At 34.6% G+C, this 27,138-nt stretch overlaps 1 protein-coding gene across 1 annotated transcript in view; it reads left to right on the top strand.

Moving 5' to 3' along the window:
• SLIT2 (slit guidance ligand 2) overlaps positions 1 to 27,138 on the top strand; it is a 233,142-nt gene that overhangs the window by 117,501 nt on the left and 88,503 nt on the right. Inside the window, exons 5-6 of the mRNA XM_088539958.1 lie at positions 15,918 to 15,989; positions 24,907 to 24,978. Of these exons, the coding sequence (XP_088396084.1) occupies positions 15,918 to 15,989; positions 24,907 to 24,978 (144 nt within the window). The remainder of the gene's footprint in view (positions 1 to 15,917; positions 15,990 to 24,906; positions 24,979 to 27,138) is intronic.

Below are 27,138 nucleotides of genomic sequence, written 5' to 3'. Positions count from 1 at the left end.
ATTTATTACTATAATCTTCATCTGCTTGTAAATGTAGAGCAAAGACATTTGCTATTAAGTAGGTACTAATGTGTTGATAATAAATAATTATTGCACTGGAATCATTGCTGTGATTATTTTTGCTGTTAAAAGCAGTTACCCCAGACTTTCTAGCTGGAGGTTTTATATATATATATACATATATATAAATAAATAAATATATATATATATAAATACATATGCACACCCATGCATATATTTATCCATATGAGAGTCATTCTTAAATATTTAAATATTTTCTTCCATCGTTTTCTGTTAAACTATAGTCCAAAATGGGATCCCTGCTTTAGCTCAGATTCTCATTTTTGTGTTCCTTATTATCTTATGGATGAAAAAGGTACTCATTAATATTAAAAACATTGTGGAAAACAGACCCTGGGAGAGATTTCCTGGTTCTTGTGGATCTTCTGGTCTGGCATTGTACTATATATGAAAACATATGTTTACATACATGTAGACTACTCTCCTGATGAAAGTGAAATGTGCTCGGAATTTAAAACCAAAGAGACAGAAATCCCTAACAGAGTCACAACTGGGTATAAGGTATTGTTATGAACAAAAAACCTGTGCAAGAATCTTCTTCCTGTTCTATACATGAAGTGTTAATTGGTATTATAAATAATATGTATAGATTTAATGATATTTCAGCAAGATTAAGAGAAATAGAGAATGTAGGGGAATGCTTAAACATATTACCAAGTCCAACAGAGCATTTTGTATTAAGCATGGACTTGCAATTGAATAAAGTTAATAATATGTAGGCAAATACATGGAGTTCTGGTCATATCTCCATGTGTTTTGAACAGTAGCTTTGATTCTGATAAGTCCTTTTTCTCAGAATAGCATTTGTTTGTTTGTTTTTCCCTTTGTGTGTGTGTGGGATAGTATTACCTAATGCCTTTTTTTCCAATGTATATTTAATATCACTTCTGCATAGTTAGTTATGTTTATTTTGTTACGCTGTTCAGTTAGTAGCAGTCATCAAAGCATTTTTGGACATGTTTTCTCTTTAAATGTTCCTGTAATACTTGGTAGTGGAGAGGAAATTTGGCATATTTTCATTATTTATATATGTGGATGGGAAGATGGTTAACTGAGAGCAAAAGGAGAATAGGAAAAAGAAACCACAAGAATTTTTTATTTTACAGACACAGAACTTAATTAGATATTAGATATCCATAATGAATGATCTTTCCTTTTTTACAGATTGCAAACCTTTTATTCTTACCCACAGGCTACTTAAAAATGATACAGAAGGAAAATATTTTAGTATTTTTATTTTACTTTGTAGCAAACACAGACTCCTTAATTTCTATATTTTTTAATCTTATTTTAGTTCTTTTGTTAATTGTTAGGATATAAATTCGAAGAGTTAAATGGTAATCTTCTTCGAGAATAACTGTTCCATTCATACACAAGCAAACATAATGAAAACATTTCCTTTGATTTCATTGGAATTTGGGCACGCGTCTGGAGCGCTCTATGCCACTGCAGTCCAACTCCATTGTAAATCACAGATGAATCTGTACTTGCATTTCCTTTAGCCCTTCCAGTATGTATTTTTAGTTCTTCTTAGAAGACCTGCCATCTACCATGCTGCCCTTGATTTCAAAGTTCTTCTGTTTTTCTGCTGAGGCATAGATGCAAAATATTAAAGTGTATTATTATTTTTGTATTGACAATCTTCCTGAAATATTAACTTCCTATCTGAAGCTTTCCTCTGCTTTTCCATGAGTTGGAGGAGATTTCTGTATTTGGGTTTGAGAAAATCCTTAAAATGTCTTTGTTAGGAGTGCTAGGGAGAAGCACATGAGGACTTTTTATTTCAAAATGGAGGTTCTTATTTCCCCTTCCCTGTGGGAAGAACTTGGCAAGACACAACCCACAAAATGAAAAGCGAAAGCAACACCAAAAAGTTTTTACCCAGTTTTGTCAAGTATGTTTGAGAATTTGGCTAGGACATGTACATGATCCAGGTGTCTTGGATATGACTTTCAGTGTCACCACTGGTTCATCATGGGGTGAGATGGAACTATGCAGTAATTAAGAGAAAGATAATATTTCTTATTTTCATGTTCATGTGTTCATCTGAGGCAGATTTTGTGTTTGTTTGAGCATCCTTCATTAAGGAAAGCTAGCTAATTAAAGTGTTTTGACTGCTGTTTTCCAGTATGTTGTATTACATTTACTAAGTATTTGGTGATCCAAAAAAGTCTAATCACATGTTTAACACTAAGTATGTGAATTGTTAAAATTAATGGGATTTAAGCACATACTTTAAATTGTACATGCTCCAGTGCTTTCCTGAACTGGATGAGATTATTTGTATGTTCACAGTTTGAGAGCTATGTTTAACTGAATTAGTGTAACTTTCCACATTTCTTTCCATGCATCATCTTTGAATCGCAGTACAGTGCTGACTGTACCATAACCCACCCGCTCTGACTTCATTTTGTCACAGTCTGTCTTCTGAGAATATGTAGTAGATTTACAGTCTTTATAGAAGCTGATAACCGAGAGCTTTGTTATTCTTTATTTTCACAATCAATGAGGTTGAGTAGTGTTCACTGGAATATACTTCATACTTCATTCATATCCCATCATAATTAGTTAAACAACAGAAAAATCAAAATAGGCTTTTTTTTAAGGCCCCAAAATTTGCGTACTATTTATATGCAAACATATTACTTGAGGCTTTTTGAGTCTGGGATGAGAAGTAAAGACTTGAGAGGGGGAAGGAGGGGTGATAAGCTTGTATTTTGATCACAGTAGTGGAAAGAATATTTATGGATACCACTCTCTTTTTTCACAGTTTTAGAGCCACTGCAGAAATGAAGCTCATTAAACTCTTCTGCCTGTTTTCCAGAAAGACACTTTCCTGTCTTGGAAAGTTTCTTCAAAGCAGCAGCAGCTCTAAATACTGGTAGGCAGTAGCTAAAAAGCTGTTAGACAGGAGGTGATGTAAATGTTGGTAAATGTTAGGTGAATATTGAATCTACTTACTGTGATCATCTCTCTTCCAAATAAACTTAAGTATCTAGAACAGATAATTCAGAAGCTGAGACTGACCTGATTTTATCATAAACATCTGTCTTTAAATTAGAGAAATTGAATTGCATATTTCTAGTGCACTGGTTAAGAATTAAGGAGGAAATCATGCTGATAAATGAAGTGCATGAGGAATAGGATACAAGGTTACTTTGTGATTTAATACATTTTCCTAAATAGGTTAGGTGTGTAAGTCTATAGAAATCTTAGGTCTTTACTGCCATAAAAGAATGACTTTCTTAAACGATATATCTTCAATAATTTTACAGTATTTTAATTCATAAAAGTTCAGTAGCTTGGAAGGGGTTTAAAATGCATTTTAGTAGGCTTTTGACAGTTGTGATTTAAAAGCTTAGAGAAAGCAATGCATCTGTCACTTTTAATTGCAGAAAGCCTTCCATCTATTAACTTTGTTTTGCCAGAACCTTCTAATGAAAAAGTTCCAGTAGCTAATTTAATTTAATTTTCTTTGGGTTTGCCAGAAGACCAATTAATTTTTAAAACTTCCAACCATTAAGCTGAGCTTTAGAAAGCAGTCTGTCTGTCTTACATGCCATTAAGTTTCATCATATGCTTGTCATACCTTAGGAACATCTTGATATCCTTGTAGAAATGTGCCAGTGAAATGCAGACATATTGTCTGCAGCACTAGGTAGGGTTTACAAATACAAATGTTAGTATGATTGGGTTATCATTAGATTGCATCTCTCTGGAGCTATAACTACATCTGTGCCTGGCAGGCTTGCGTTATCACCAGTGCATATGGGGACCATGTGTCAGTCTTCCAGCAAAGATATATAGCCTTGTGTAGAAGTAGGATTGGATATGCTTGTATTTCAGGCCCTAAATCAATTTCTGGGACCTTTTCTACAGATGTGGGAAGCTGCAGGTCTGTAAAACAGTATATTGTAATACGAACTGCAACAGAAGAGTAAGCATGAGGCAAAATTAACCATATGGCAATAGATAGCAAGTGTAGTAGAGCCTATGTAGAAGCAAATCCTCACACCTTCTCATCTATCTGTGCAAGTATTGCTTAAATTTAATCACCTCAGAGCTCTAAGTTGATTCTGTACTCAAAAGGCTGTTGTCACTCAGCTAAAAGAGTGGATACAAATGCATACATATGCAATGGTAAGGTGCATATCCTAGGATTTCTGTGCTGGCAAAACTCTTACTGTACTTCAGAAGTACAAATGGATTTATCCAAGCTGCTTTAGCAGAAAGCCTAGTTACGAATATGAAGTTGTCCTTGTTCCATTTGATAGCAGTTAGTGATGTGTGCAGTGCCATGTGTTTTTTGTATTTAAGCTCAAAGCTCAAACCTCGATTTCTTTAAGAGTGTATTATAAACAAAATGCAAAAAAAACAAAACAAAACAAAACTTCATTTAAATGTTCATTTGATGTGTTTCAGAATTAGGCCCCATTCAACTGAGATGCCTATTTCTTGGTCATTTTTAAAAGCCCATTTAATAGGTCTTCCCTCCAATTAGCATCAGTCTCCTCAATCTTTGTTGTTATGTAGCCCTGTCTATCCTGAAGTACACTACTTACCAACAGAATATAAAATAGCTTGTAAATGTTACCTAGAAGTAAATAGCAGTGCCTCCCTTCTAGAGGTAGAGGTACCAGTGCCTAGGTGCTCTCTTATATATTTGCAATCTCTTAAATGCTACCCATCCCACGCAGCTGCCTTCTTAACCCTTTTGCAAAATAAAAAACCTCACACTTCAAAAAAGACACCCTGCTGCCACCTTCCTGACAGTTCCCTTTTTTGCTAATAGTTAAGGCTTCTTAGCAGGCTTTTCTGTTTTTTCACTTGAGCGGTAACTTCATACGTTACTTAGATGAATCTAGAAAAATGGTTGAATGGAAAACATTTCGCATGGAAGTACTGAGTAAAAGTGAAAACCTCTGCAGGTGGAGGAAACAATATGGAGGAAGAGGAGATCTATTCTAAGATACAAGTTAAGAATAGTCATAGTTTGGTGTCCATGGAAAAGTACAGACTTGGGACAGAGTTCTGTGAAATTCACGTGTAAAAATAAAGCTTGAAAATTATCACTAGTGCCAGCAGCCGATTTTTTTTTTTTTTTTCCTGTAATGTTGAGGGGAAAATGATAAATATGGCAGAAGTAGAAACACATTTTTTTGAAACAGTTTGAAATTTATTTTAGCACAATTTATTTCATAGATGGAGTATTTAACATGATTTATATACACTTTGTAAAGCAATAAGGTACAGCCAGAGCTATAGCACTCAGAACTGGATTTTGAACATTCTTATACTTAGGGTATCATTTGGGTTTCTGTTCTGGATTGTTCTTTTTAGATTGTTATTGATGAGCAAATCAGTTGTTCATTCTGGAAATGACAGAACTCCTCTTCAATTTCTTTTTTTTTTTTTATTGCTTATGTCTGTTCATATCTTTTTTTGCAAACATTTTTAATTCTTACTGAAATGGTCTCTGTATTCAGCTACAGCACCCTATATAGTGAAGCTCAGTGTTGCTTTTGTACTGTGGTTTCTACGTGGTTGAGAATATTGGGGACACATTGTGTCCCTTTCATTGTTAGGTTCTTCACATAGTGGCTTAAGTCCTAGGTTCTGGGCCAGAAACCCAACTGTGCAAGACACTGTACAGACAGAATTTAATCAAAAAAAAGTGTTTTTGTGAAAAAGATTATAGAAAATGACAGATGGATATAAGCAGATGGATGAAGCACAGGAAAACAATGAGATAATATTGGTCATCTTGATAAGCAGTAATTATGACAGTCGCCTAGCTCTTGTCAGTTTTTTTAATCATCCATGGAAATCGTTTTATAATTTGCTTTTGTATGTTTGCTGTTCTTAGCATACTTGTTGGCACAGACAAGCAACATGATGAAAAACTTGAGTATGAGTGTTTCATATATATAATGTGAATACACGTATGTTGTATAAAGGCAAGACTGTGCTGTAAATCTGCACAGATAGGTAATCAACATATCTTAAGAGACAAGCCCAAAACTGCATAGTTCTCAGGTGAAGGAAAATGTGCTACTCAAAGTTAATATCTATAAGATCATTTCTAGTTTACTGTCAAATTTCAGCTGTCTCTTGATAAATTATTCAAGTTTAGTTCTACTGTTAAAAAACACTTGTAGTATTCAACTTATTACTAGACTATCATTTTGGGCCTATACTCAATGAGAAATATTTGTGCCCAGCCTTTGTGGTTATTACTTACCTGTGCTGGAACATAAACTATGAGTAATGATCCTGGACCAAGGATCTGCTCTGCTCAGATTTGAATAGAGAGAATTTGCTACTGCTCACTCAGTGGTATTTCAAAAGAGGAAAAAAAAAAAAAGGAGAGGGGGGAGAGGTTGTAAACTACATAGTGAAATTAGACAGCATACAAGACAAGCTTTCAATCAGTTCCTAAAAGTGCTTATGGTTTCAATTTCAAAGCAGGAGAAACAATATTAAATATTAAAGATGTGTTCACTGCTGCAAACTCCTGCTAAAAATAATTTTTGTTACAGGGAAAGCAGTAATAGATGTTTCAGTTACCGCTGGAGAAAACTTTGGGGAAGTTGAGTGTGCCATCTCATGTATTCTTAATGGGAGAGAATCCCCCAAACAACCAAATGGAGCTTTCAGCCATGCAAATAACCAAACCAGAGAACTGGAATTTACCTGGCAGTAGCTTACTGTCTCCTTTTTGTCTCCGTAATTTGAAATGTATTTTAGAAGTCTATCAAGTGTAATAGTGGATTAAAACTTGAGCACCAAATCACCTATTGGAATGGAAATTTCAGATTCTTCACTCTTTTCTTATAAGAAAATTATCTTTCATGCCCTTGTATGAAACAGTAACACTAAAAAGTTGGCATAAGTTTCCATTTTTGCCTTTAATTTCAAAGCAGCTTAAAAAATGAGGAAAAGAGAATGCACAAAAAGTACTAATTATTTAGGACTTAATAGCTAGACTTAATCGTAGTTTTTGAAACATTACATGAAGACTTACATCCATATGACTAAAAATCATCTACTATGCAAACTTCAAATACGGTTGCAGGTCAGTGATAGCTTCACATTTCATAGCTTTGCTATTTTTATAGGGTTTATTAGGAGAACTGTACTTCCTTTAGAAATGTATGACAAGCAGCAGTTAATAAATGTCACTCAATACCTTCCAACAGATTGGCCAGTTTGAGACTCTGGGAGATAAAGAGTCAGCATGGATTTTGCATTTCTTTTTACTTTTTTTCTCCCTTAAGGGTTTCAGTTTTCTTTCAAGGACCTTTTGCTAGCTAAAAGGTTACACTGATGCCAAATTTGAAGTAATTTGGCAATTCTTTCCCTTTGAAATTCTGTGTGGTCCTTTTCCCTTTCATAAGCTATACTATGTATTTTTTTATTATTATTTAGTCCTAAACAAAGAAAATTACTTATTAATTTAGTGGAAGTTCACAATAATAAAGACAACTTGTCTTTTTAAAAAACAGTTTTTAAGACTCCAGTGAAGTGTGTGTGTGGTCCTAATATACTTCTATTTTATTTTGCAATTAGCGCATGTCACACTAAGGACAGTCTAGCACAATAAAGAATAAATGGTATATCTTTTTATGCAATTATTTTCAAATGATAACAAAGTGCACAAATTGTTTTAAGTGCAGTTTTGGAGACCTGGCAGGTTAGAATTGATTCTGTTGTCCATAGATTAACTTCTGTGCCAAGACTGAGACTGAAGCTTTTGGGTTATTCCAAATCTCAAATGTGAACCTACTGAGAAGAAAGCAAGCTTGGTGTTTACCCTCTGTGTTCCTTTTTGTTAAATACATGATAAATTACTAATACTCAAAACATTAAGCAAGTCAGTATCATATTATCGTGGATAGTTATTAGAAATCAGGCTGCTTCTAAAACAAAACCATATTAGTATTTATTGTTATCATTTAATTTTTCTGATGCAATTTATTAGTTTTTCACTTTCATGATCCCTTTATTCCATGTTGTATGAGTAAATGGCTTGCATCTGTGTTTTATTAAGTAAAGGAATAAAAATATCTAATGCTTAAATAATATGAATAATAATATAGCTACAGTGGGAAGCACATTTCTGTTCAACTATAGATTTATCAATTAATAAACAATATCAATAACAGATTTTTTAATAGAACAAGTATTAGGAATACCAATACTTTAGGGATATCAATAGAAATTATATTTAAAAACTAGAAGACGGTGAGAAGGAAAATTTAATCTGAATAATCTTAGCAAGGAAGAGCTAGGAACTTCTTAACTTAAATCCTCTCCACACTGAAATGGTGACCTTCCTCTGATGTGCAATAATATGTAATATTCGAATGGGGATGTTCTAGTGCAATGTGGCACAAGGAGTTATCCTGCTTTAGCAAGAGAATATATTATTTGTCTACTATTTACAGCATCTGAGTCTCAAGGGAGCCAACAGAGCAAGCAATGAGTATACAGCACAGAGTCTGCAGGTGCACGACGTAGACTCTTCTCATCTGCTCTGTGCTCCTCAGCATGTTACTGGTACTACCTTGATTTCTCCATCTAGTAAAAGACAGCTGATAACACCTTTCATACAGACATATGTGAAATTTAATTCCTTCTGTCAGAAGCATTTCAGAAAGATGATATGACTCATGATAATAATTTGCAAAACTAATGTTGGAATTTATAGTTCAGTATTTTAATCTTGACAATGAGATAAATACGTGCTGTGAGATATACTGCCTAGTGCTGATAAAAGTGGACTCTTTTTTATCTTTGTTGTTAAGATCAACAATTTTATTGAATATGTTACTGAAAAACAAAAAAAAGATAATTGGTGAGTAATTTCTTTATTTCATAATGAAAGAAGAATGTTACAGTGAGTTCTTTCCAGAGCAGACTTTAGATTATATCGTAAGGCATGTATGTGCTAAGCATTTCTTTATGCTGTTTGTGTTAGTTGATTTGTAGGCATGTCAAAAAGCTAGGTCTTGAAATAAGGACATGAGAACCCCTTTTGGTACAGGAGTATGCTCATCACTAAATTATGCAGTACGGCAACTTGCAATACAGTAACTATAAAAGGCAAACATGTCAGTACTGTAACAATTAACTGGACATGTCTCATTTGACCAGTACTTACTTGATTGTTTATATTAATATTTGCCTAATGCAAGGTGAAATGAGAAGGGCTGTATTACAGATGAATATGTTCCTATTTCGCTATTGAGGTAATCCTGCAACATGATATATTTAGTGATATATTATGATAGCTGAATTCCAAATATACTAAAATATGTTCAATTCACCTGTTAATTTTAGAGGAAATATCTCTCCAGGATACTCTCCCTGTATTAATACAGAATGTAATAGTTTAATGGTGTGTATATTGTCAAAGATTTTGTGTGTTGTTCTGATTTTACTACATAATCCTGAAAATAATTGTCATGTTCCTTATCCTACGTCAGTGGAACTGGAGGTAGGCAAAGTGTGCCTGTAGAATATTCAGAAAAGCTTTTAGATTTAAGATTGTTGGTCATATTGGAACTTTGCAGGTTAGGAATTGTGTGACAATGAAGAAAGAGTCATAAGCAATAACGTAAATCTATTTAACGTTTCCATGATCACACAAAGCATCCAACATAGGGTAGAAAGTGTTTTCCATCCTTTCCTTAAGATCTAGACATGGTGTTGAAAGGTTTATGGTTGGACTCGATGATCTTAAAGGTCTTTTCCAACCAAAAATCATTCTGTGATTCTATGTGCATAGACAGAAACTTCTGCCTGTGGCTACCGTGGGTGGTCTTGTCCCATTGCAGCAGCTTGAATGTTCTCCATGTCCAAGTTTTCCTTTTCCCTAACACCAAAACCAGGGACAGAAGTCAGTGCTCACATGAACTTGCACCTAGCTCCTTAATAGGTTAGAATCCCTCAATGGCATGTCCCACTGAGAAGATAGCACTGGAGAAGTGTTCCAGGGCAGACAAGGCCTGGAAAGTCGACATGTTAATGAAGTCCAGGATCCACTGAGTATCCTGTGACTAGGCAGGTTGCACATGCTCTCACTGCAAAGAACGGTATAATACATAAGCAGTGTCGTCTTTTCCCACCCACCTGAATTTTTGAAGTTTTAAAGCATGGTCTGGTACACTGTGTGTACACTGGGTAGCACTGAAAAAGTGAATCAGGAAAAAGAGCTGAAAAGGAGCAAACCGTTTAATATTTGTGAGCAAGTTACATGTTTTATTTTATCTAACTCATCTACCTATTTATAAAGTGTAATGACTAGTTGTTTGGTCAAAACATGTCTGTATATTTTTTTCATCATCTTTGTGTTCCGTGTGCAAATCATTTCATCTAATGGAGTTTGCTGCCCTGTAGGGGCATGTGAGGTTTCATGCAGAATATATGTATCTAGTGTAGAAACTGTGTTTTTTTCAGTAGGAGTACTACCAGAGGTTTATTCTTTTGCCCTGTTTTTCTGAATAATGATTAAGGACACTGGTAATGGAACCTTCTGATCTGTTTTTATATATTGACATAAATAAGCTGACATATATTCAGTGCTTTGTCTGACTTGGTATTTCTCCCTTTTCCTTTAAAAATCAGGACACATTACTCATTCCCAGTACTCAGTATTTCACAACGTAGAGAATGGCAGTATAGATTTATGGTATCACTCATCAGACACTGCGGGAGGTTAAACCGTGGAGGAAAATAAAATTAAAAGTAATTAAATTTACAAGCAGGTTTGCCATCTTCAAAAGATTTATTGTTTCAGAGTGAACAATGATTTTAGCCACACAAGAAAACTGATACAACCTTAACAGTGTATGATATAGATATTATATGTGGAGCTTCAATTTATTTAATTAAAAATATGGTACTCCATTTAAGGTTAAATGGGATATTCAACTGGGAGCCACACGTAGTGAGTAATAGAATAGCTGCAATGCAGTACAGTCTGCATTTTTTAAGCACTGAAGCACTCTGTAGGGCTCTTTAGTATCAGGTTATCTGAGGGCTTTATCCTCTGATAAAGAAACAATAGCCTATAGAAAATTTTCAGGTTTCTATCAGAATAGAACATATTATATTTGTATAAATTTCATATACTAGCAGGATTCTAGTTTTAAAAATGTTTTTGATGTACTTGGTCTGTCTTCAGTGTAAATATGATACAAGTAAATACATTAAATAGGAATGAACCAATTTCATTCCATTTCTTAGGGAGTATTCAGTAGTATTAACTGAAGAAATGAATAAAACCGATGGGGGAGATTGGAATGAGAACTTTGATTTTTTTTTCCTGCTTTTCTTCTCAATGATTCTTTCCTATTTCATCAATATATGACATAGAATAGTCTATATTCTTTCAGGCATAATTGGAAAGAAATCAATTTAATTTCAAACATCTTTGAATATCCTCCTATATTTTCATATTTTCATAGTATAAGGTTGAGTATATGGTTCAGTGTATGGATTTGGTTTACCTGTTTTGCCTTGGAGAAAATGACATTGCAGCCACCATACTTTAAGTGAGAAAAATGCTTGACACATACACAGTTCAAAATTTGAATTTTATTTAGATTTGTACTTAAATTTGAAACAAGTAAACAGCTATCACTGGACAGTACAATCACAGTCAGAGCAATGCCAGTGCTAAGCTGTTTCTTCTACGAAAGGACATCTCTCAAAAACTGAAAGGCTAACTAGGCGTGATCATCCCAGATGCCTCTTTGTGTAAAATCTGATGTTTAACCCCAGTATTCCCGTGCCGCCTTCTGGTTCAGTGAAATGAGTTTGAGAGATGTTTTTGAATTACTTCATAACTGAGGTCATCTCATGCTAAAAGATATTAAAGTTACGTATGGCTATTCTATCCCTGAACACTTGTTTGCTAACGTGTGAAAGAGGAGGTATGGTGAAGGCCATGTGATTGAAGATCCCATGCAAGCCAGTGAATGAAATGAATTAAGCCTACAAAGTTGCACTAAGTAATTTTCTTAAAGGATCAATGTCTAACATCTTCCACTTCGAACTTGGTAATTTGGAATATATCCTCTCCTGAAATAACTCAGTAGAACTGGGAACAGTTTGGTTGAAAGATTAAGGCCCATAGGATGACTTAAATCCACATAAGATGAATTTGTCTGGTCATTACGTCTTTGTGCTCTTTTTCAAAAAGTGTTTAGGATATCCTTGATTATTTTCGCTCTGTGCTTAGGTGAATAACTTTTGAATCAATTCTACTGTTCCACAGATATACTGTCTTTTTATGCAAAGTCTATAACATTGGGCTCCAATGTTTATAGAGAACAGTTTGTCTGAAACTATTTCAGATTGCTGGTTTCAAATGTGAAGACTCCTTTTAAAAGTTATTCCTGTCAAAGTAGTATATTCATTTGTTTTGTGGCTTAAAAATTTCTTACATCTTCTATCATTTTAGGGGTCCCAAGGGCCATCATTAGTTACGCTCAGTGTATGGCATATTCAAATGATACCTCTTTTTGAAATGGGAAGGGAGTTCACACAGCTATTAGTGCAGGAAAAGCAAATAATAACCATCAGGTTATTTGAGTCTTTCTTTATTGCAGAAGATAGGCTGCAAAGAGAAGTCCGTGCATTGTATAAACCTTTGCAAAACCGTCTGGCCTCATTTATGAAACAGATGTTTGCCTCATTTCCCCGGAAAGCTGCAGCATACCCTTGGCTGCTTGTGACCTCCACTTCTGTGAGCAATCTAAGAATTGCAGTGATATGAGTTAAAAATCTAAAAAAAATAAGATTTTAGACAACGACAACAAACATGGCTACTTCTTACTCGTTCCTACGTCTACAGAGTGTGAAACTAAGGTATAATTTGTTCAAGAAGAAAGTCAGCTGTTTGTTTAAGGCCCTGAAGGTTTTTATAAGGAAAGCTTATTAGACTGAGCAGGTGAGAACTTGAATGAATCAATAAATTATTACTAAAAACTTTTATACTAAAAGTAAGAATAGATTTTATGTTTAAAATCATAGCATTTTTTAACAAGAGTTAGATTTGTTTCAATAAAGAAATGAATTAATAACTTACATTTTTATTACATATACAATTCCAAAAATGTTTTCACAAAGCATCAGATGCATTGCCAAAATGTTTCCTCGGGAAAGGTACTTTACCAACATTATTTATCCCTCTGCATTTAGAGGGCTGTTTTAAAAAGTGCTTTCCCCAGCAAATATGGGAACCTTTGTAATCAAGCAGTTTACATTTCAAATGTAGTAAAATTAGCTGGGCACACTGTATTTGAGTTTACATGAATCTGTGGTACGTGAAAAAGATGCTGACTATGATGCCCCAGCAGTTAATCTACCATGCTTTTAATCATTTTTCTCTCTCATGCATACATGCACACACACATATAGTCTCAATGTATTACTTATTGAAACACTTGGCTCAATAATCCTTGCTTTTAAGTTCTTGAATGTGTGCTAAGATATGCAGTTAGTCGAAGTAAAAAAGACTTTTTGCCTTCGATATTTTTCATTAGATTTTTTTTTAATTTACTTATTGCCTTAATTTTGTTTGTCTTCCACTTTTTTAAATTCTATGAAATAGTAAATGGTGATATTCTCTTTACTGTCATAAAAAGTGTAATGCGCCATTACCTCCTGCAGTATATATTTATGAATGTGGCAATGGTTTGCATAGTATATGCATGTATCTGTATTATAAACTAATCGTTTATCATGATAGAAACCACCACTGCTAACTTACCACTTTAGACACAGCTTTAATATAGATAAAATGTATTTGTCAGTTAAAGAGAAATGTAAATATAGACATTCACTGTTTGTGTTTGTTTATAATGGATTCTTTTAAGGAAGTAGTCTGTTAAATCACGTTACCGTAACAAATGCTGAAGGTTGCTATTTCATTCATTGCCATTGAATTTATGGTGAGAGCATGCAGTCATATCCCATTTCAAGATTACTTAGGTGGTTTGAAAATTAAATCACAGCTCGTAGTTCTCTTTTTACATAGTGTTAATATAGCTAAATCGGATCTCATTTTAAATATACTTTACAAGGGATTGCGACTAAGTTAGATGCATAAAACATGAAAAATTTAGTAAACAGAATTCCCTAAGCAAACAATGAATTGGATAAAATTGAGTTACTGCCAAGGTGTGTAGAATTACTTTCACAACCAGATTATAGCAATATAAATTTTGCTATGGTCAGGTAGTGTGAGTTCTATAATTTTTTTCAAAATATTTATTTAAATTTGTAAATCTGTAAGGGATCTATAGGCCTAATTTCTTGTAACTGGAAATATGCTAGATTATGCTAGATTACATTTTAAGGAAAGAATATGTCAAAAGCATGACTGCTTATATATGATCAATGAAATTATTCTTGATTATTCACTATGTGTGTTCAGTTATCTGCTTGGTATCTTGTCTGTAGGCTTCTTCTGAGGGTGTTTCTCCTCCAAGTTGTCTCTAGAAAGGTGTCTCTAATAAGCAGGACATGGAGAAAACTTACTACTGCTCTTGAGGTTTGAGTGTGATCGGTGTGCTTTTATAACAGAGCTCCTGGCTGGATTTTACCAAAATGAAAACTTTTTAGTGACAATAAAACTGCTCTGTGAACTGAATGAAGTCCTAGTGCACACAAAGCCTAGACTAAGCGTCTAACTTGTTCCTAATGGTGATTCAGATGCTAAGGTAGGTCTCAGTGTCATTCCTTATAGCAAGATGCGTCACAGAATACCTCCAAAAGGATTTCCCAAATTTTAAGATTATAAGGTAGAAAGGTCCTTTCAAGGCCTTCAGGCATCTTTGATCCATGTGCATGATGGGTATGTTTGGTCCAGCAGAGCAAAAATGCACTGAAATGAAACCTTCAGACTGTCTACAGTGTAGATCCATCGCCAACTACATTAATCTGTTGGTCTTCTTCTATTACATTGAATTACTTGTGAATGAGACATAGCATATCTTAAGAAGACTGAATGGTACTTTGTGTGTGTGTTTGGGGGACAGGGTGAGGTTGCTTTTTTATTTTCTTTTTTTACTGTGTCTCATATAACTTCTTTATTTCATTTTTTTCATAGTTTTTATTATTTTTTTATTGCCATATGGAATCGCTAGGGCTCAAACTACTGTCAGATTTCAGAAAGGGGGTGAATGTTTATACTGATAGCAGAAAATATTCATTAATAACTTTATGGTAATAACATTCCTCATTAGGAAAATATACAATTTTCAAATATCCAGGTTAAGCTAGACATGCAGGCATTTTGGGAAGCGGTGTGGAGAAGCAGTGGATACCTGCTGCAAGGCCTTGCTCAATACCTTTTTTAAAAATATATCTGATATAAGGTTCAGCAATGTGTTGATCTTAGACATGGTACGGCTTGATATTAGGCATTTCTCAACAGTATTACTTATTTTATTTTTCTGCCTTTTTTTTTTTCTTCCTTGCATAAAACTGAACATACTTTAATGTTTGGGGTTTGGAATTGATTAAAAATTAAAACCAATTATTTGAAATTAAATCAATCTGAAGTTCACCGTTTGATTATGTAATGCTGCTACTTTTTCTTTGCCATGTATATTGTAATTTTTTAAAGGAATTAAGTGCAACACTGTTATTGTTTTTTCTTTTTCTTTGATTAAAAATCAGTTAATGTTATAAAATATGCTTTATCAGCAATACTGACAGAACTGTAATAGCTGAAACTATTTTCACATGTATTTTTTTTTGTTAAACATGGAAATAAATGTATATGACAAATTTTCACCTTTATTTAATCTTTCTTTTCTTAGTGATCTCAGTGAAAATCAGATTCAAGCAATACCAAGAAAGGCTTTCCGAGGAGCAGTAGACATAAAAAATCTGTAAGTATTTCCTTTTTCTTTGGTATATGTCCCAGTGGTAATACTTTGTCAATACCGTATTCTGTTGAATCAGGTATCTTTTTGTAGCTGCTTAAGGAATCTCTGCACAAAAACAAATGTTTGTCACTTGTTCTGGCAAAATACTTTTGCATATCCCAAGCATCCTAAACTTGCCCTATATGAAATCCAAATCACTAAAATGAAATTGAATATGACAAGACATCGTTAAGTATTTGCTTATAGTAACCTGAGTTCAATACTTGAATTTCAGGCTGCTTTCAACATTTCATTGTTTCATATGGAAAAATTCATTCTGCTTCAGGTCTAAGAGCTTGCCTTTTGTGTGTTCACATAAAAGAAAAAGAAAGATGGTCTGGAATATTTTTTGTACTTGTGTGATTGCATTTCTTCCAGTTCTGTTTTGTAGTAAAATAGGTCTCTACATGATTGATACTTATTTTTCTAGAGATGATGGCCTTGAAGTTCATGGGCAAATTGTGAATTCTTGTGGCCTCTAAATGTGGAAAATGTCAGTAGTGACTTTCAGACTTTCTCAGAGTGCAAGGAAAGAGCTGAATAACCTGAAGCCTGGAAGGAACTTGTCTAGGAAGTATAAGGTCATGCACTTGAAAGCTGTAATGTGTCTAAAGCTAGAGACTCATCAGTTACAAGCAGCTAACAAAGAGAGTAGACATATATGAGTACGCTCCTGAAAGACCATGAAGGTGCCACTGTGATCCAGCTGTGAAAAAATATAACTGTTTTCTTAAGATACATATATAAAAAACTCTTTATTTGAGGTGTTCATTTAATTTCTATCAAAATCATTTTTATTATTTGAGACTAACGGCATTTAAGAAAGATGAACTTTCTAGAGGAAATCATTTTAAAATGAGGTTCTTCGTATTCATGAAAAGACCCGCATGATTTTGTACCTTTAATATTGGCAAACTAGACAGGATATCCATTTTCACTTCTGTGTTCCTTTGATGGATTGTATTTGATTATACTCTTAGTAGCCATGCTCATGAATTGGGTAGGAGGGTATTTTTTGAAGACTTACCAAAGAACACCACTATTAAAAGAATATCGAAAAGTATTGCCCCCTGTTTTCTGCAATATGTGGAAATGTGTGCATTTGCTTGCTTAAGCGTGTTGTGACACTTTTATTTCCCTCTGCAATAAACTCTATTGTATCACAGTGGGAAAACTATTATGTTCAAAAACATGGAAGTACTTTTCAAAATAGCTTTGGCACTCTTCTTAATTGATATTTTATGAATTTCTCTTCAGAACTGGTCCCATAATTAGTCACAATCTAAAAGCAGTCTGGCTAAAGCAATAGCCTCTTTTTTTTCTTTCTTTTTTTTTTAACTTGATCCTTTATATCTGGAAATTGATATCATTTTGGAAAGAGACCTTCAAAAAAATAAAAGCAACATCAAGAATTTTCTACTAGCAGTACTTTATAATACAATTATAAACTCACAATCTAACTCACTACATAGTGTGAGATAGATTCACTTGGCTGAGTGGGGTTGTGCTTTTGTTAAGATAATATTTATATCTTACTATATATTTTCAAGGCAATGCTCCTGAATTATGCTTAAAATTTGTGCAAAACAAAGGGTCTGCCCTTTATAACCTTTCTGTTTTTGCAGAGTTTGTTCCAGCAAAGCTACCATAAAAGTTATAGCATTTCCACAAATCCAGATCTTATCTGTGGCATAAGTTTATTGTAATAGCATAAATACAACAGATACCTCCTTCACTGGGGATTAAAAAAAAAAAAAAGGAAAGAAGAAAGTAATTTTTATTAATCCCACTACAGATAGTAGAACAGTAAGAAATACATTTTTCTGCCTAGTAAATGCTCCTGGTCATCTACAAAGAGCACCCTGTATACTGTGGGCTGTAGGTTTAAGTGTCAGAATGACAAGTACTAATGATGAGTTAGATGAGATTGTAGCACAACTTTTATGTAACTGGATCAAGTATTCACAACCTGAACAGTGTTTACATCTATTTAGAAGCTTAGGCAAGATGAACCAAGTATTTATATATACTCACTGAAAGTTGTCATCATCAGAATTTAATATTTATTCTTATTTCATCATTTCTTCTGTTATTGCCCTGCTAGTAGACCATAATGTTAAAGATGTTAACCAGTCTTCTGGAAGAGATAGGTGAAGGAACAAAGAGTAAAGCAAACGTGTAGTAGAACACTCGTTAAATTGATATTTGCTTTGTCTAACACCATGAATTACAATAATTGCAAAGTGGATTACAGAGGTCTTTTCCTAAATCCAAGATACAATAACCATCATAATGGCACTCTATCCTGTTTGTCAGGCAGTTAACAAATTTGTAAAAGTTAAACTGATTACATGTTTATTTTACTGAATGAAGACTCACTGTTCTGTCACTCCCTGGATATATCACCAACTGAATCATGATTTGGAATGTTTCAGAAGGATTTTATAGTAGTCAAAGGATGTTCTTCCAGGCATCACAGAACAAAAGGAATTAGGTGTTAAGTTATCTAAACGAAATTGCTTTTTTTAAGGTTGATGATTATGATTTTGTGATAATATTTAACTCCACACTCCTCTTTTCTTTTGAAAAGAAAATATGGATTCAAACTCCAGTTCTAATTGGAATTTCCCATTTCATAACTTGTGCCTGCCTGTTACCGTGGAAAGTCTGACTATGCCCATACTGTCCCATTAGGAGGGTATGTTCCTTTCTGCTTAAGGCAGAGCAGGCGCAGTTGTCCCAGCCTGGCCCTACTTGTCACCCGCTCCCATCCCCTGAGTCTTGGTGGGCTCTGCTGGGCTCACCTAAGCACGTGAGTGCCCTGCTTGGCCAGGACTGGATGCTCAACTCCAGATGTCGTCGAACAAGTGCCAGATCATTTCCCTCGGCTTTCTGGTGGCACTCTTGCCTATACAGCCTACCATGGTTGTTGCTAATGAAATAAAATCATTTAAAAATCATAGAATCATAGAATGCTTAAGGTTGGAAGGGATCTCTAGAGGTCATCTAGTCCAACCCCCCTGCACACGCAGGGTCACCTAGGGCACGTGGCACAGGACTGCGTCCAAGCGGGTTTTGAAGATCTCCAGAGAAGGAGACTCCACAACCTCTTTGGGCAGCCTGTTCCAGGGCTCTGTCACCCTCACTGTGAAGGATTTTTCCTTAAGTTCCTGTGGAACTTTTGGTGTTTCAGTTTGTGGCCATTACCTCCAGTTCTGTCGGTAGCCACCAGTGAAAAGAGGCCAGCACCATCCTCAATGAATTCGTACTTAGTCTGTACGAATTTCTGGAACTATAAACCCATCACCCAGTGTTTTGGGCATTTCAGATGTAGCGGAAAAAACAGTTTTGACTTCCTCTAAGAACTGAAATAATTTGAAGAATAACCCCATTTATTATTACTGCTAAAGTAAGACTTGGCAGAATTTAGGGCTTAAATCTTAAAACTGAAATTCAAAAAATCACTCCTAAATAGACTCTTGATCTGGGAGAAAAAGATGCACAAAAAGTTAGGTTCTTCAGAGAATGCAAAGTTACCCACTTTTGGGGGCTTTATATATATAAAAATTACCATATACATTGTAAATTCACTTCATATTTTTAATCATCATGTTTAATAGCACATTTCATAGCCCTCTTTGGTGATACAGTATTCATACTGGATATGCAAGGTACTGGTGTAAACTCTCGCCAACCTTGGGAACTTTAATTTTGTGAAAGTCTGCTCTCTGTTCCTCTATGCAAGGGCTGAGCCAGATGCATTGCTTGTCTAGCACATGATTTAGTAATTTAGAATTCACGTATTTCTCACTCTTATTCTGAGTCTCAATCTCAATTCAACAGGCTAGCCTGTTCAGCCGCCTGCATTTCAAGTACATATCAAGAAAGATTTTGCACATGGTATTAGTACGTTCAATATTTCTTTAAGTTTTTTAAGTAACTCTTACCAGTAACATGAAGGAATTACACTTTTCTAGTGACTCCCAATACTCTATACCCAAACAAGTCAGCTGTGTTTTTTTCCTGACTGTTTAAATAAAAGACCATTTAAATGCCTGGGCTAAGTACTATTACTGAAGTTGTAGTTTTGATTACAGGCTAGCATCCTAATATTTGGCCTGCTGAAAAAAGTTTCATATCCATCAAAGCTATGGATCTGCCTGTGAAATAGTAAAGTCATTAATGTTTTAAAACCAGGAGAAACACTTTGCTCTGAAGACAAATTTAGAATCAAGAGTTCTCCAGGTGTGAATCAAGGGGTTTCTTATAGGTCTGAATTTTGTTGTGGTTTGTGTAGTGTCTCAAGGATTTCCCTGTGAGAATAAAAAAGAAAACTCAAGTATAAAATTCTTTTGAAGTGAGTTGATAAACTCCATTGTAGGAAGACTTGGATGGAATTTCATCTTTATATTTTATTTGGCTACATCAAGCACAGCGAATAATTAAAATCCTCTTTGAGGATTTGAACGTTAAAGGAAGTAAGTTGATGCTTCTGGTCAATGTTTAAGTCACACATGCAAAAGTTATTTGAACTCTTAGTAGCCTTTAGGTGCCAATATATCTGTGTTACTTCAGAAAGTGAGACTGCCTTTGTACCACTAAACCGGGTGACATAATTATATTGAGGAGACTTGCAAGGAGATTAGTTGATATCCAAAGTAACTGCTTAGTTATGGTTCTAAATGGTTCTATAGATTTTAAAATTGGTATTTAAATAAACCACTCTAACAGAACTTTAGGATTCATATTTAACGTGAAATCCATTCTACAATAGGAATAAAAATATTTGCTCCCCACATTTATAATAATCTTTATTTTCTTTGTCATCTAATACTTAGACATATTTTTAGTTCTTTTTAGTTTGGAGGAAAAATATTATTTTATATATTACGTGACAAAATGTCATAATCGTATGTGTCGGTATTATGTATATTAGAAATATTAATTATTTATTAATTGGAAGTGTTTTTCAAGAAACATTTAGAAAATGACACCATGAACTACATTAGCAAAATAAATTGTGCAAATAGGAAAAACATTTAAGTTTCATATGAAAGAGCGGTAGTAATAAATGGTAATAGACACAGGAAACAAGCAGATTTAAACAGATTTGATAAAAACTTAGAGTAAATTCTTCTGTGATTATATTATGTCTTTTTCAGCTAATACCTCTGGAATTACTGATTCCTCTTGAAACTGAAATTCAGAGAGGAGTGAAGAAATAGGAAAACATAAATCAGTTCTGTTATAAAATATACAAGGAGAGGTTAAAAATTGGTTGTTTCCAGAAGTGCTATTTCAGGGATAAGTACTGTGTACTCTGTTCTTTTCCGAAGGCAAAGATTAGTGATAGAAAATGCACAGTACAATGTGCTGAAACAAGAAAGTTTTTCCAAACATTTCACTGGTCAGGAAACCACAGCAGGGATCTAGAAAGGCTTGTCACTTTTCTTCTGATGACTTCTTAATCAGTCTTTATCATTAAGTTGATACACTAGCAAAATGTAATTATTTCTGAGCAAGAGAAGACTTTAAAGCTGCATGGTGCCTCTCTTACATTATACACCAGAATGTGCTCAAGCCCTGAAGGACAAGAAAGTAAAGTAGACAGAATCACTGAAATCATTGTAACTTAGAAGTCAGCCTTTATGAATGAGTAAGGAAGGTTTTCTCTGTCACATACATTTTTTTTTTTTTATGCAACATCTCCTGTTAAGACATTAAATACTCTTCTTTTGGGATAACAAGGATGTTTTGTTTTGTTTTATTGTTGCTGGTTCACAGCATATGCTAGAAAGGAAGAAAATAAAAGTCAGCAACATGTTTCTGTAGTATTAAATGTATCCGCAAAACTAAGAAAATAAGCAACATTTTAAAACAGGTATTTTCATATTAGTTGAAAGCCCTTTGTTATCCATTAGAGTCTTAAACAGCAGTATTTAGAAAGTATATAATATGTGCAGGTAACACTGCAGATAGGGAGGCAAAACTTAATTTTCTGAAAGGGTTTTGAGTATGACAGGGGCTGTTGGGAGCTTTATGATCATGCCAGGGTAATCTGTGGTAGCAGGTGGGGAGGAGTGGGCAGGAAAGATCTTGTGAATACAGGGAGGGAGGATGAGATCCCAGCTAGAGAGGACACAGCGAGGAGATGGGGGAAGAAGACAGCGGGGAGAGACTGGAGAGAGGGGAAGGACAGTGATGTGCCAGAGCTTCACGTCCATGTCTGATCAGCTTCCTGTCTTGGGACTTTTTAATGATTTGAAAAGATGAAAAGAAATTCTCAGGGGAGAGAAAAGAAAGCCTTTTAAGATAGAATTGGTATTACTGTTCAATAACTTAGTGGTGAGAAAAGTTTTATTGCAGTATTGTAGATTTTTTTAATGAGTGTTTTAGAAAGTCAGTCTGCTAAAAATAAATGAAAAAAAATACATGAAAATCTGGTAAGTAAGTATTATTTTTGCTCTATTACTCTTGTTTATGCCCCAAGTTCTAACACTCACACAACCTGATGTCAGAAAGTAGTCTTGTGCAAAAAAATCAGGGCCACTTCAGTGCATCTACTATAGGAAAAATATACTTTAACATTTTGTCTAAGTACTTGTTAAAATGGAGATGTATTTGTAGTGGATATACTTACATAATGCCATAAATCTCTATTCAAATCAGGCATGTCGTCTTCAAAGTTATATACTTTTTGTTGCTTAAAAAATATTTTTGCCAATTGTCCTTGCTAGGATTCTGATCTTTTATATTGTGGTTATAATGGATGACAAATCATCTAAAACATACATAACTTTCAGAGATAGTTATTTATAAAATCAGAATATTTTTCTCCTCTCTCACCCCCCTCCCTCTGAATCCGACCCAACTCATTAGCTCAGTGCAAACAGGGTAACTGCATTTAAAGCTGTCAGTTAAGATTTAAATGAAAACAACTCACCCTTCATGAAGATAGTGGTGGTGGTGATTCACTGAAGGAAGAAGTCCAAAAGTGTTCCGGTGCACCATAACTGCTGCCAGACTAGTGGAAGAAAATCTGCCTTTCGGTTCATCTAGGACAAGATTTGCTCAACAGCTTTCTCTACTGTTAAAAGATTTTCCTTTGTGCATAATATGGATGATTTAGAAGAAGCTGTGTCAGCACTGATTTATACATTGACAGCTAAGGATAATAAGATTCGGGCAAACATACAGCTCACCCTTTTGCAGATTAACCTGCAGACTGCATTAGGCAAATTTGATGACATTAAAAGATTTTTCCCATTTGTCTGGAAACAATTTCTCTTTTGCATTGTGTCAAGGGTAACATTTCATGCCATTGTACTAATTTAAATAGCTTTGATAAATTGTTCAGGAGGTTAGAGAATTGTACTGTATATATATTTTACCTCTTTAAAATAAAAAGGCTGTTAACTTAATTGTTAAGTGAAATTCATTAGTAAAAATGGAAGAAGCCTGAGAAAGAAGGCTTAAATATTCCCAGACTGCAGCACTGGTGTAACATTGCACCAAAATGATTAAAGATTGTATTCAGAAAATTAGTCTGCATTGAATTTGTAGTACACAGAAATGCAGACACTGTTATAGTTATCATAATATTGTTTTCTTGGGTAGTATGAATTAAGATGAAAAGTATGAAACAAGAAGAACTTTTTTTTTTTATAAAAGTTGGTACATAACATTCCCAACGAGTGTGATGATTTATTGATAAAGCAAAAGATTATCTTAGATTCACAAGAGTCATACAAAATGCTTTAGTAAAAGCTCATTAGCCCTTATAGCTAATATATAATTGGAGACAGAAAGGGCAGAGATCGTTCATATTTTGTTCATTTTCTTAATGTTCACGCACATTTAGTTGTACATATTATCTATTGCTGATAAGTTGCTAGGTTAGAGAAGGTCTCCTGCCTATTTAAAGTGAGGCCATATTACCTTTGTTTTGGAAGACAAGTTGTCCCCCAAAATATCTGAAGTATTTATAGGAAAAGCGTATTATCGGTAGAGATTTTTTTTTTTAAATTGTGCAGTATGTACTGCATATTAGTACATGTTTTGAATTGAAAAAGTAATAACATTCTTCAGAGAAATGAATGTAAATTTTTCATAACTTAATACTTTAAGATTAATAATGTATGGGTTGGAGTGCTGAGTTTTATTTCCAGAATTCGAGGACTCCGTTGCAACATCTCATCTGCATAGAATTGCAGAGGGCACAAAATCACGCTGGAAATCATACACTGGTGGCTGCAGCAGCAGTCCTGGTTTCAGGCAGAAATAACAGGTGTAGCTAATAATCTATGCAGATACCTTGGACACTGCTATTTCTACGTTTAGAAATATTCTAGGAGGAAACGAGGCTACTTTCCCCCCGTCCCTGCTGCGCACACGCACGCAGACCCTGGAAGGGGTCCCCGGATCTCTCTCCTGTCAGGGACGGTGGCATTAACATGCAGCTGGGCTGCTCTGATAAATGGATTCTGTTAGGTCACCGAGGGGATGCATGTGACATTAAGTGATTTACCATCCTTTACCTTAATGAAATTGTTTCAGCAAGATGACGCTGAGAGCTTTTAATGGATAGCTTTTCTTGATGTAATGAAATTGCATTCCTTTGGCATTTAATATAAGGTGCAGTTATTATTTACTGGAGCTTTCCCAGAGCGGCTGCTTTGCGCAGAGGTCCAGAACAAAAAGAGATTTCCGTGGCAGGGCCAGGCCAGGCTGGTGTGTGACAGTCGTAAGCGCCCGAGCGCGGTGGCGAGAGCGGCTCGTGCGGCGGGGCCTGGCTGCAGGCACCGGCGAGAGGTTTTTTCTTCTCACGAGACACTGCCAGCGCTCATCTCTTTTACAAATACCTTCCTAATCTGTTTAACAGGCAGCTGGATTACAACCAGATCAGCTGTATTGAAGATGGGGCGTTTAGGGCTCTGCGCGACCTGGAAGTGCTGTAAGTACCCCTCGTATCGCTTACTTTTAGTGAGAGCTTGGCGCCTGGGGAGGGCTGATGTAGAAGCTTATCTACGAGCTGCAGCCTAGTGTCAGAGCGCTCTTGTGAAAGGATGTCTTAAAAAAATCCACTGCCATGTGCTGTGAAATGGTAAAAATATGTGGAGAGATATAGATATGCCTTTACTCAGCAGGAAAAGCATTGCATGCAGTTCAAACAAAACAAAAAAGGCAGATGGTAGGAACCGTAAGAAAATAATGTATTTTCTTTTTAAAAAGGGGGGAGGAGGTCATGGGTATTTTTGTAGATTACATGTCATTGCTGAAGTGCTGAACATTTGCAGTATTGCCTTTGTAGTCTAGTCTGACATAAATTTGATCTTTCAGTCTTAAGGAACAATGTACTTGACATTTAAAAGGGACTTTCATTAGTCAGCACTGCTATTGTGTGTTTAGTCTGTCCATGAGAATTGTATTTTTACTATTTTTGTTGTTACTAGTGTTCATATATATATATTAGATCATATTTAAGCCATTGGTTAGAGGTCTGTATTGCAATATTCTTTTGTATTCTTTTTCTTTCTCCTCACTGTCTCGAAGTTGCAGTCTGTGAGGTTAAAGGTAACAAAATTATCATCAGTGACCCCTGACCTGAAAATAGTCGCTGTAATGAGCAAAGTGCCTCTGTTAAGGCTTGGAGACACAGCTCACATTCCTGAAATATTTCCTCTGTCATTCAAAATGTCACATTCTCTCTGTGCTTTTTACGGTAAGGGGAGCCTTGGCTGTGTGTATTCATGAGCCTTCAATGTTACTTTGATTCATACTTGGTAAATCACACCTTGATATATGGGAGGAAGCTTTTCTTCCTTTTCTTTTTCCTTCTTTTTTCCTTTTTTTAGCTACTGAAGAAAAAAAGCTTTTTTAATGTCTATGTGTCCAAGAAAGTAAGAATATATGAGCTACTAGAGAGAACAGTTTTTTATTATTAAGCCATAGTTAAGAGTGAATGGATCTGACCGCTTAATTTGTTTTTGTTTGTTTGTTTTTTATTATAATCACAGAAATAGCAAGCAATGCATTAACTTCTTGGTATAAACCATGTAAAAATGTACTGCAGGTTCAATATTAAGTCTAATGGTTGCATTTATGAAGTGTTGTTTATCTGTCAGTTGAGCTTACATTCCGTGAGATTTTTATCTTTAGAACTCTCATATTTGGCAGAATAACTTCTCCAGTCATAGCTTAATCTGGTTATCATGTTTTTAATACAAGCTTCCTTTCCAGGCACAAGTATTAAATGTGCAATTCAAAAAAAAATCAAATATTTTTTGATCTTTTGCAGTTGATAATGCCTGTGATTTTTAGTGCTCTAAAAAGCTCATCCTTGCCAGTCAAAGTCCATGTCTTCAATGAATACAAAAAAAAAAAAAAAAAAAAACTTTGTTAAAATCATAGTATTCTGAGAAGTTGGTAGGTAGGATTTTGTGTGTGATATACCTATTAGCATTATTTAAATATGTAATTGGATGTTTATTTTCTGTTATGATATAAGCAATGGTTTAGATGAAATTACCTTTGAAAAAAAATGGAGATGGATATTTTGAACAATATGTAAAAACATGTAGCTAAAGCTTCTTTTCAAATATATATTAAAGAAAGATATGTAGATAAGACCATAATTTAATTTATATGCACTGAGTAGTTTATAGGACTGCATATTTTTTCTTTAAGATTCACCCTATGTAAGTTTGGAAAGTGTACCTTATTTCAAAATACAAGCATAACATAAAGCTTTCCAATCGTTGGTAAAGTTGGCTAACCAGCAGTCTTAGTCTGAAGCATTTACCAAAATAACGGGTCATATATTGGGGAACTCATTGCAGAATCATAGGAGCTGTTAGCATTAAAGATATAAAATATTTTGAAAGTTAAAAGCAGTTACAAGTATAATTCTTCCTATTTGTAAATTCTCTAATCATTTTCTGTGTAATTATTTTTTTCCTTTTGTTCTTTCTCTTTTTTTTAAGAGACAACCAACTATACTGGGAAAGTGGATAGTGGTGGCATATTAAAAAAAATAAAAGCTTCTGAAAAATTCAAAAATGTCTTTCAGTTTTCACACTCTTTACGATTGTATGTAACAGTTTCTAGGTTAAAG

The sequence above is a fragment of the Tinamus guttatus genome, unplaced genomic scaffold, assembly GCF_059628265.1.
Source record: "Tinamus guttatus ecotype Peru unplaced genomic scaffold, ASM5962826v1 Tinamus_guttatus_pri_ptg000052l, whole genome shotgun sequence".
NCBI classification, from domain to species: domain Eukaryota; kingdom Metazoa; phylum Chordata; class Aves; order Tinamiformes; family Tinamidae; genus Tinamus; species Tinamus guttatus.
Note: the sequence above shows the minus strand (reverse complement) of the source record. Positions and strands in the feature narration are given on the sequence as shown.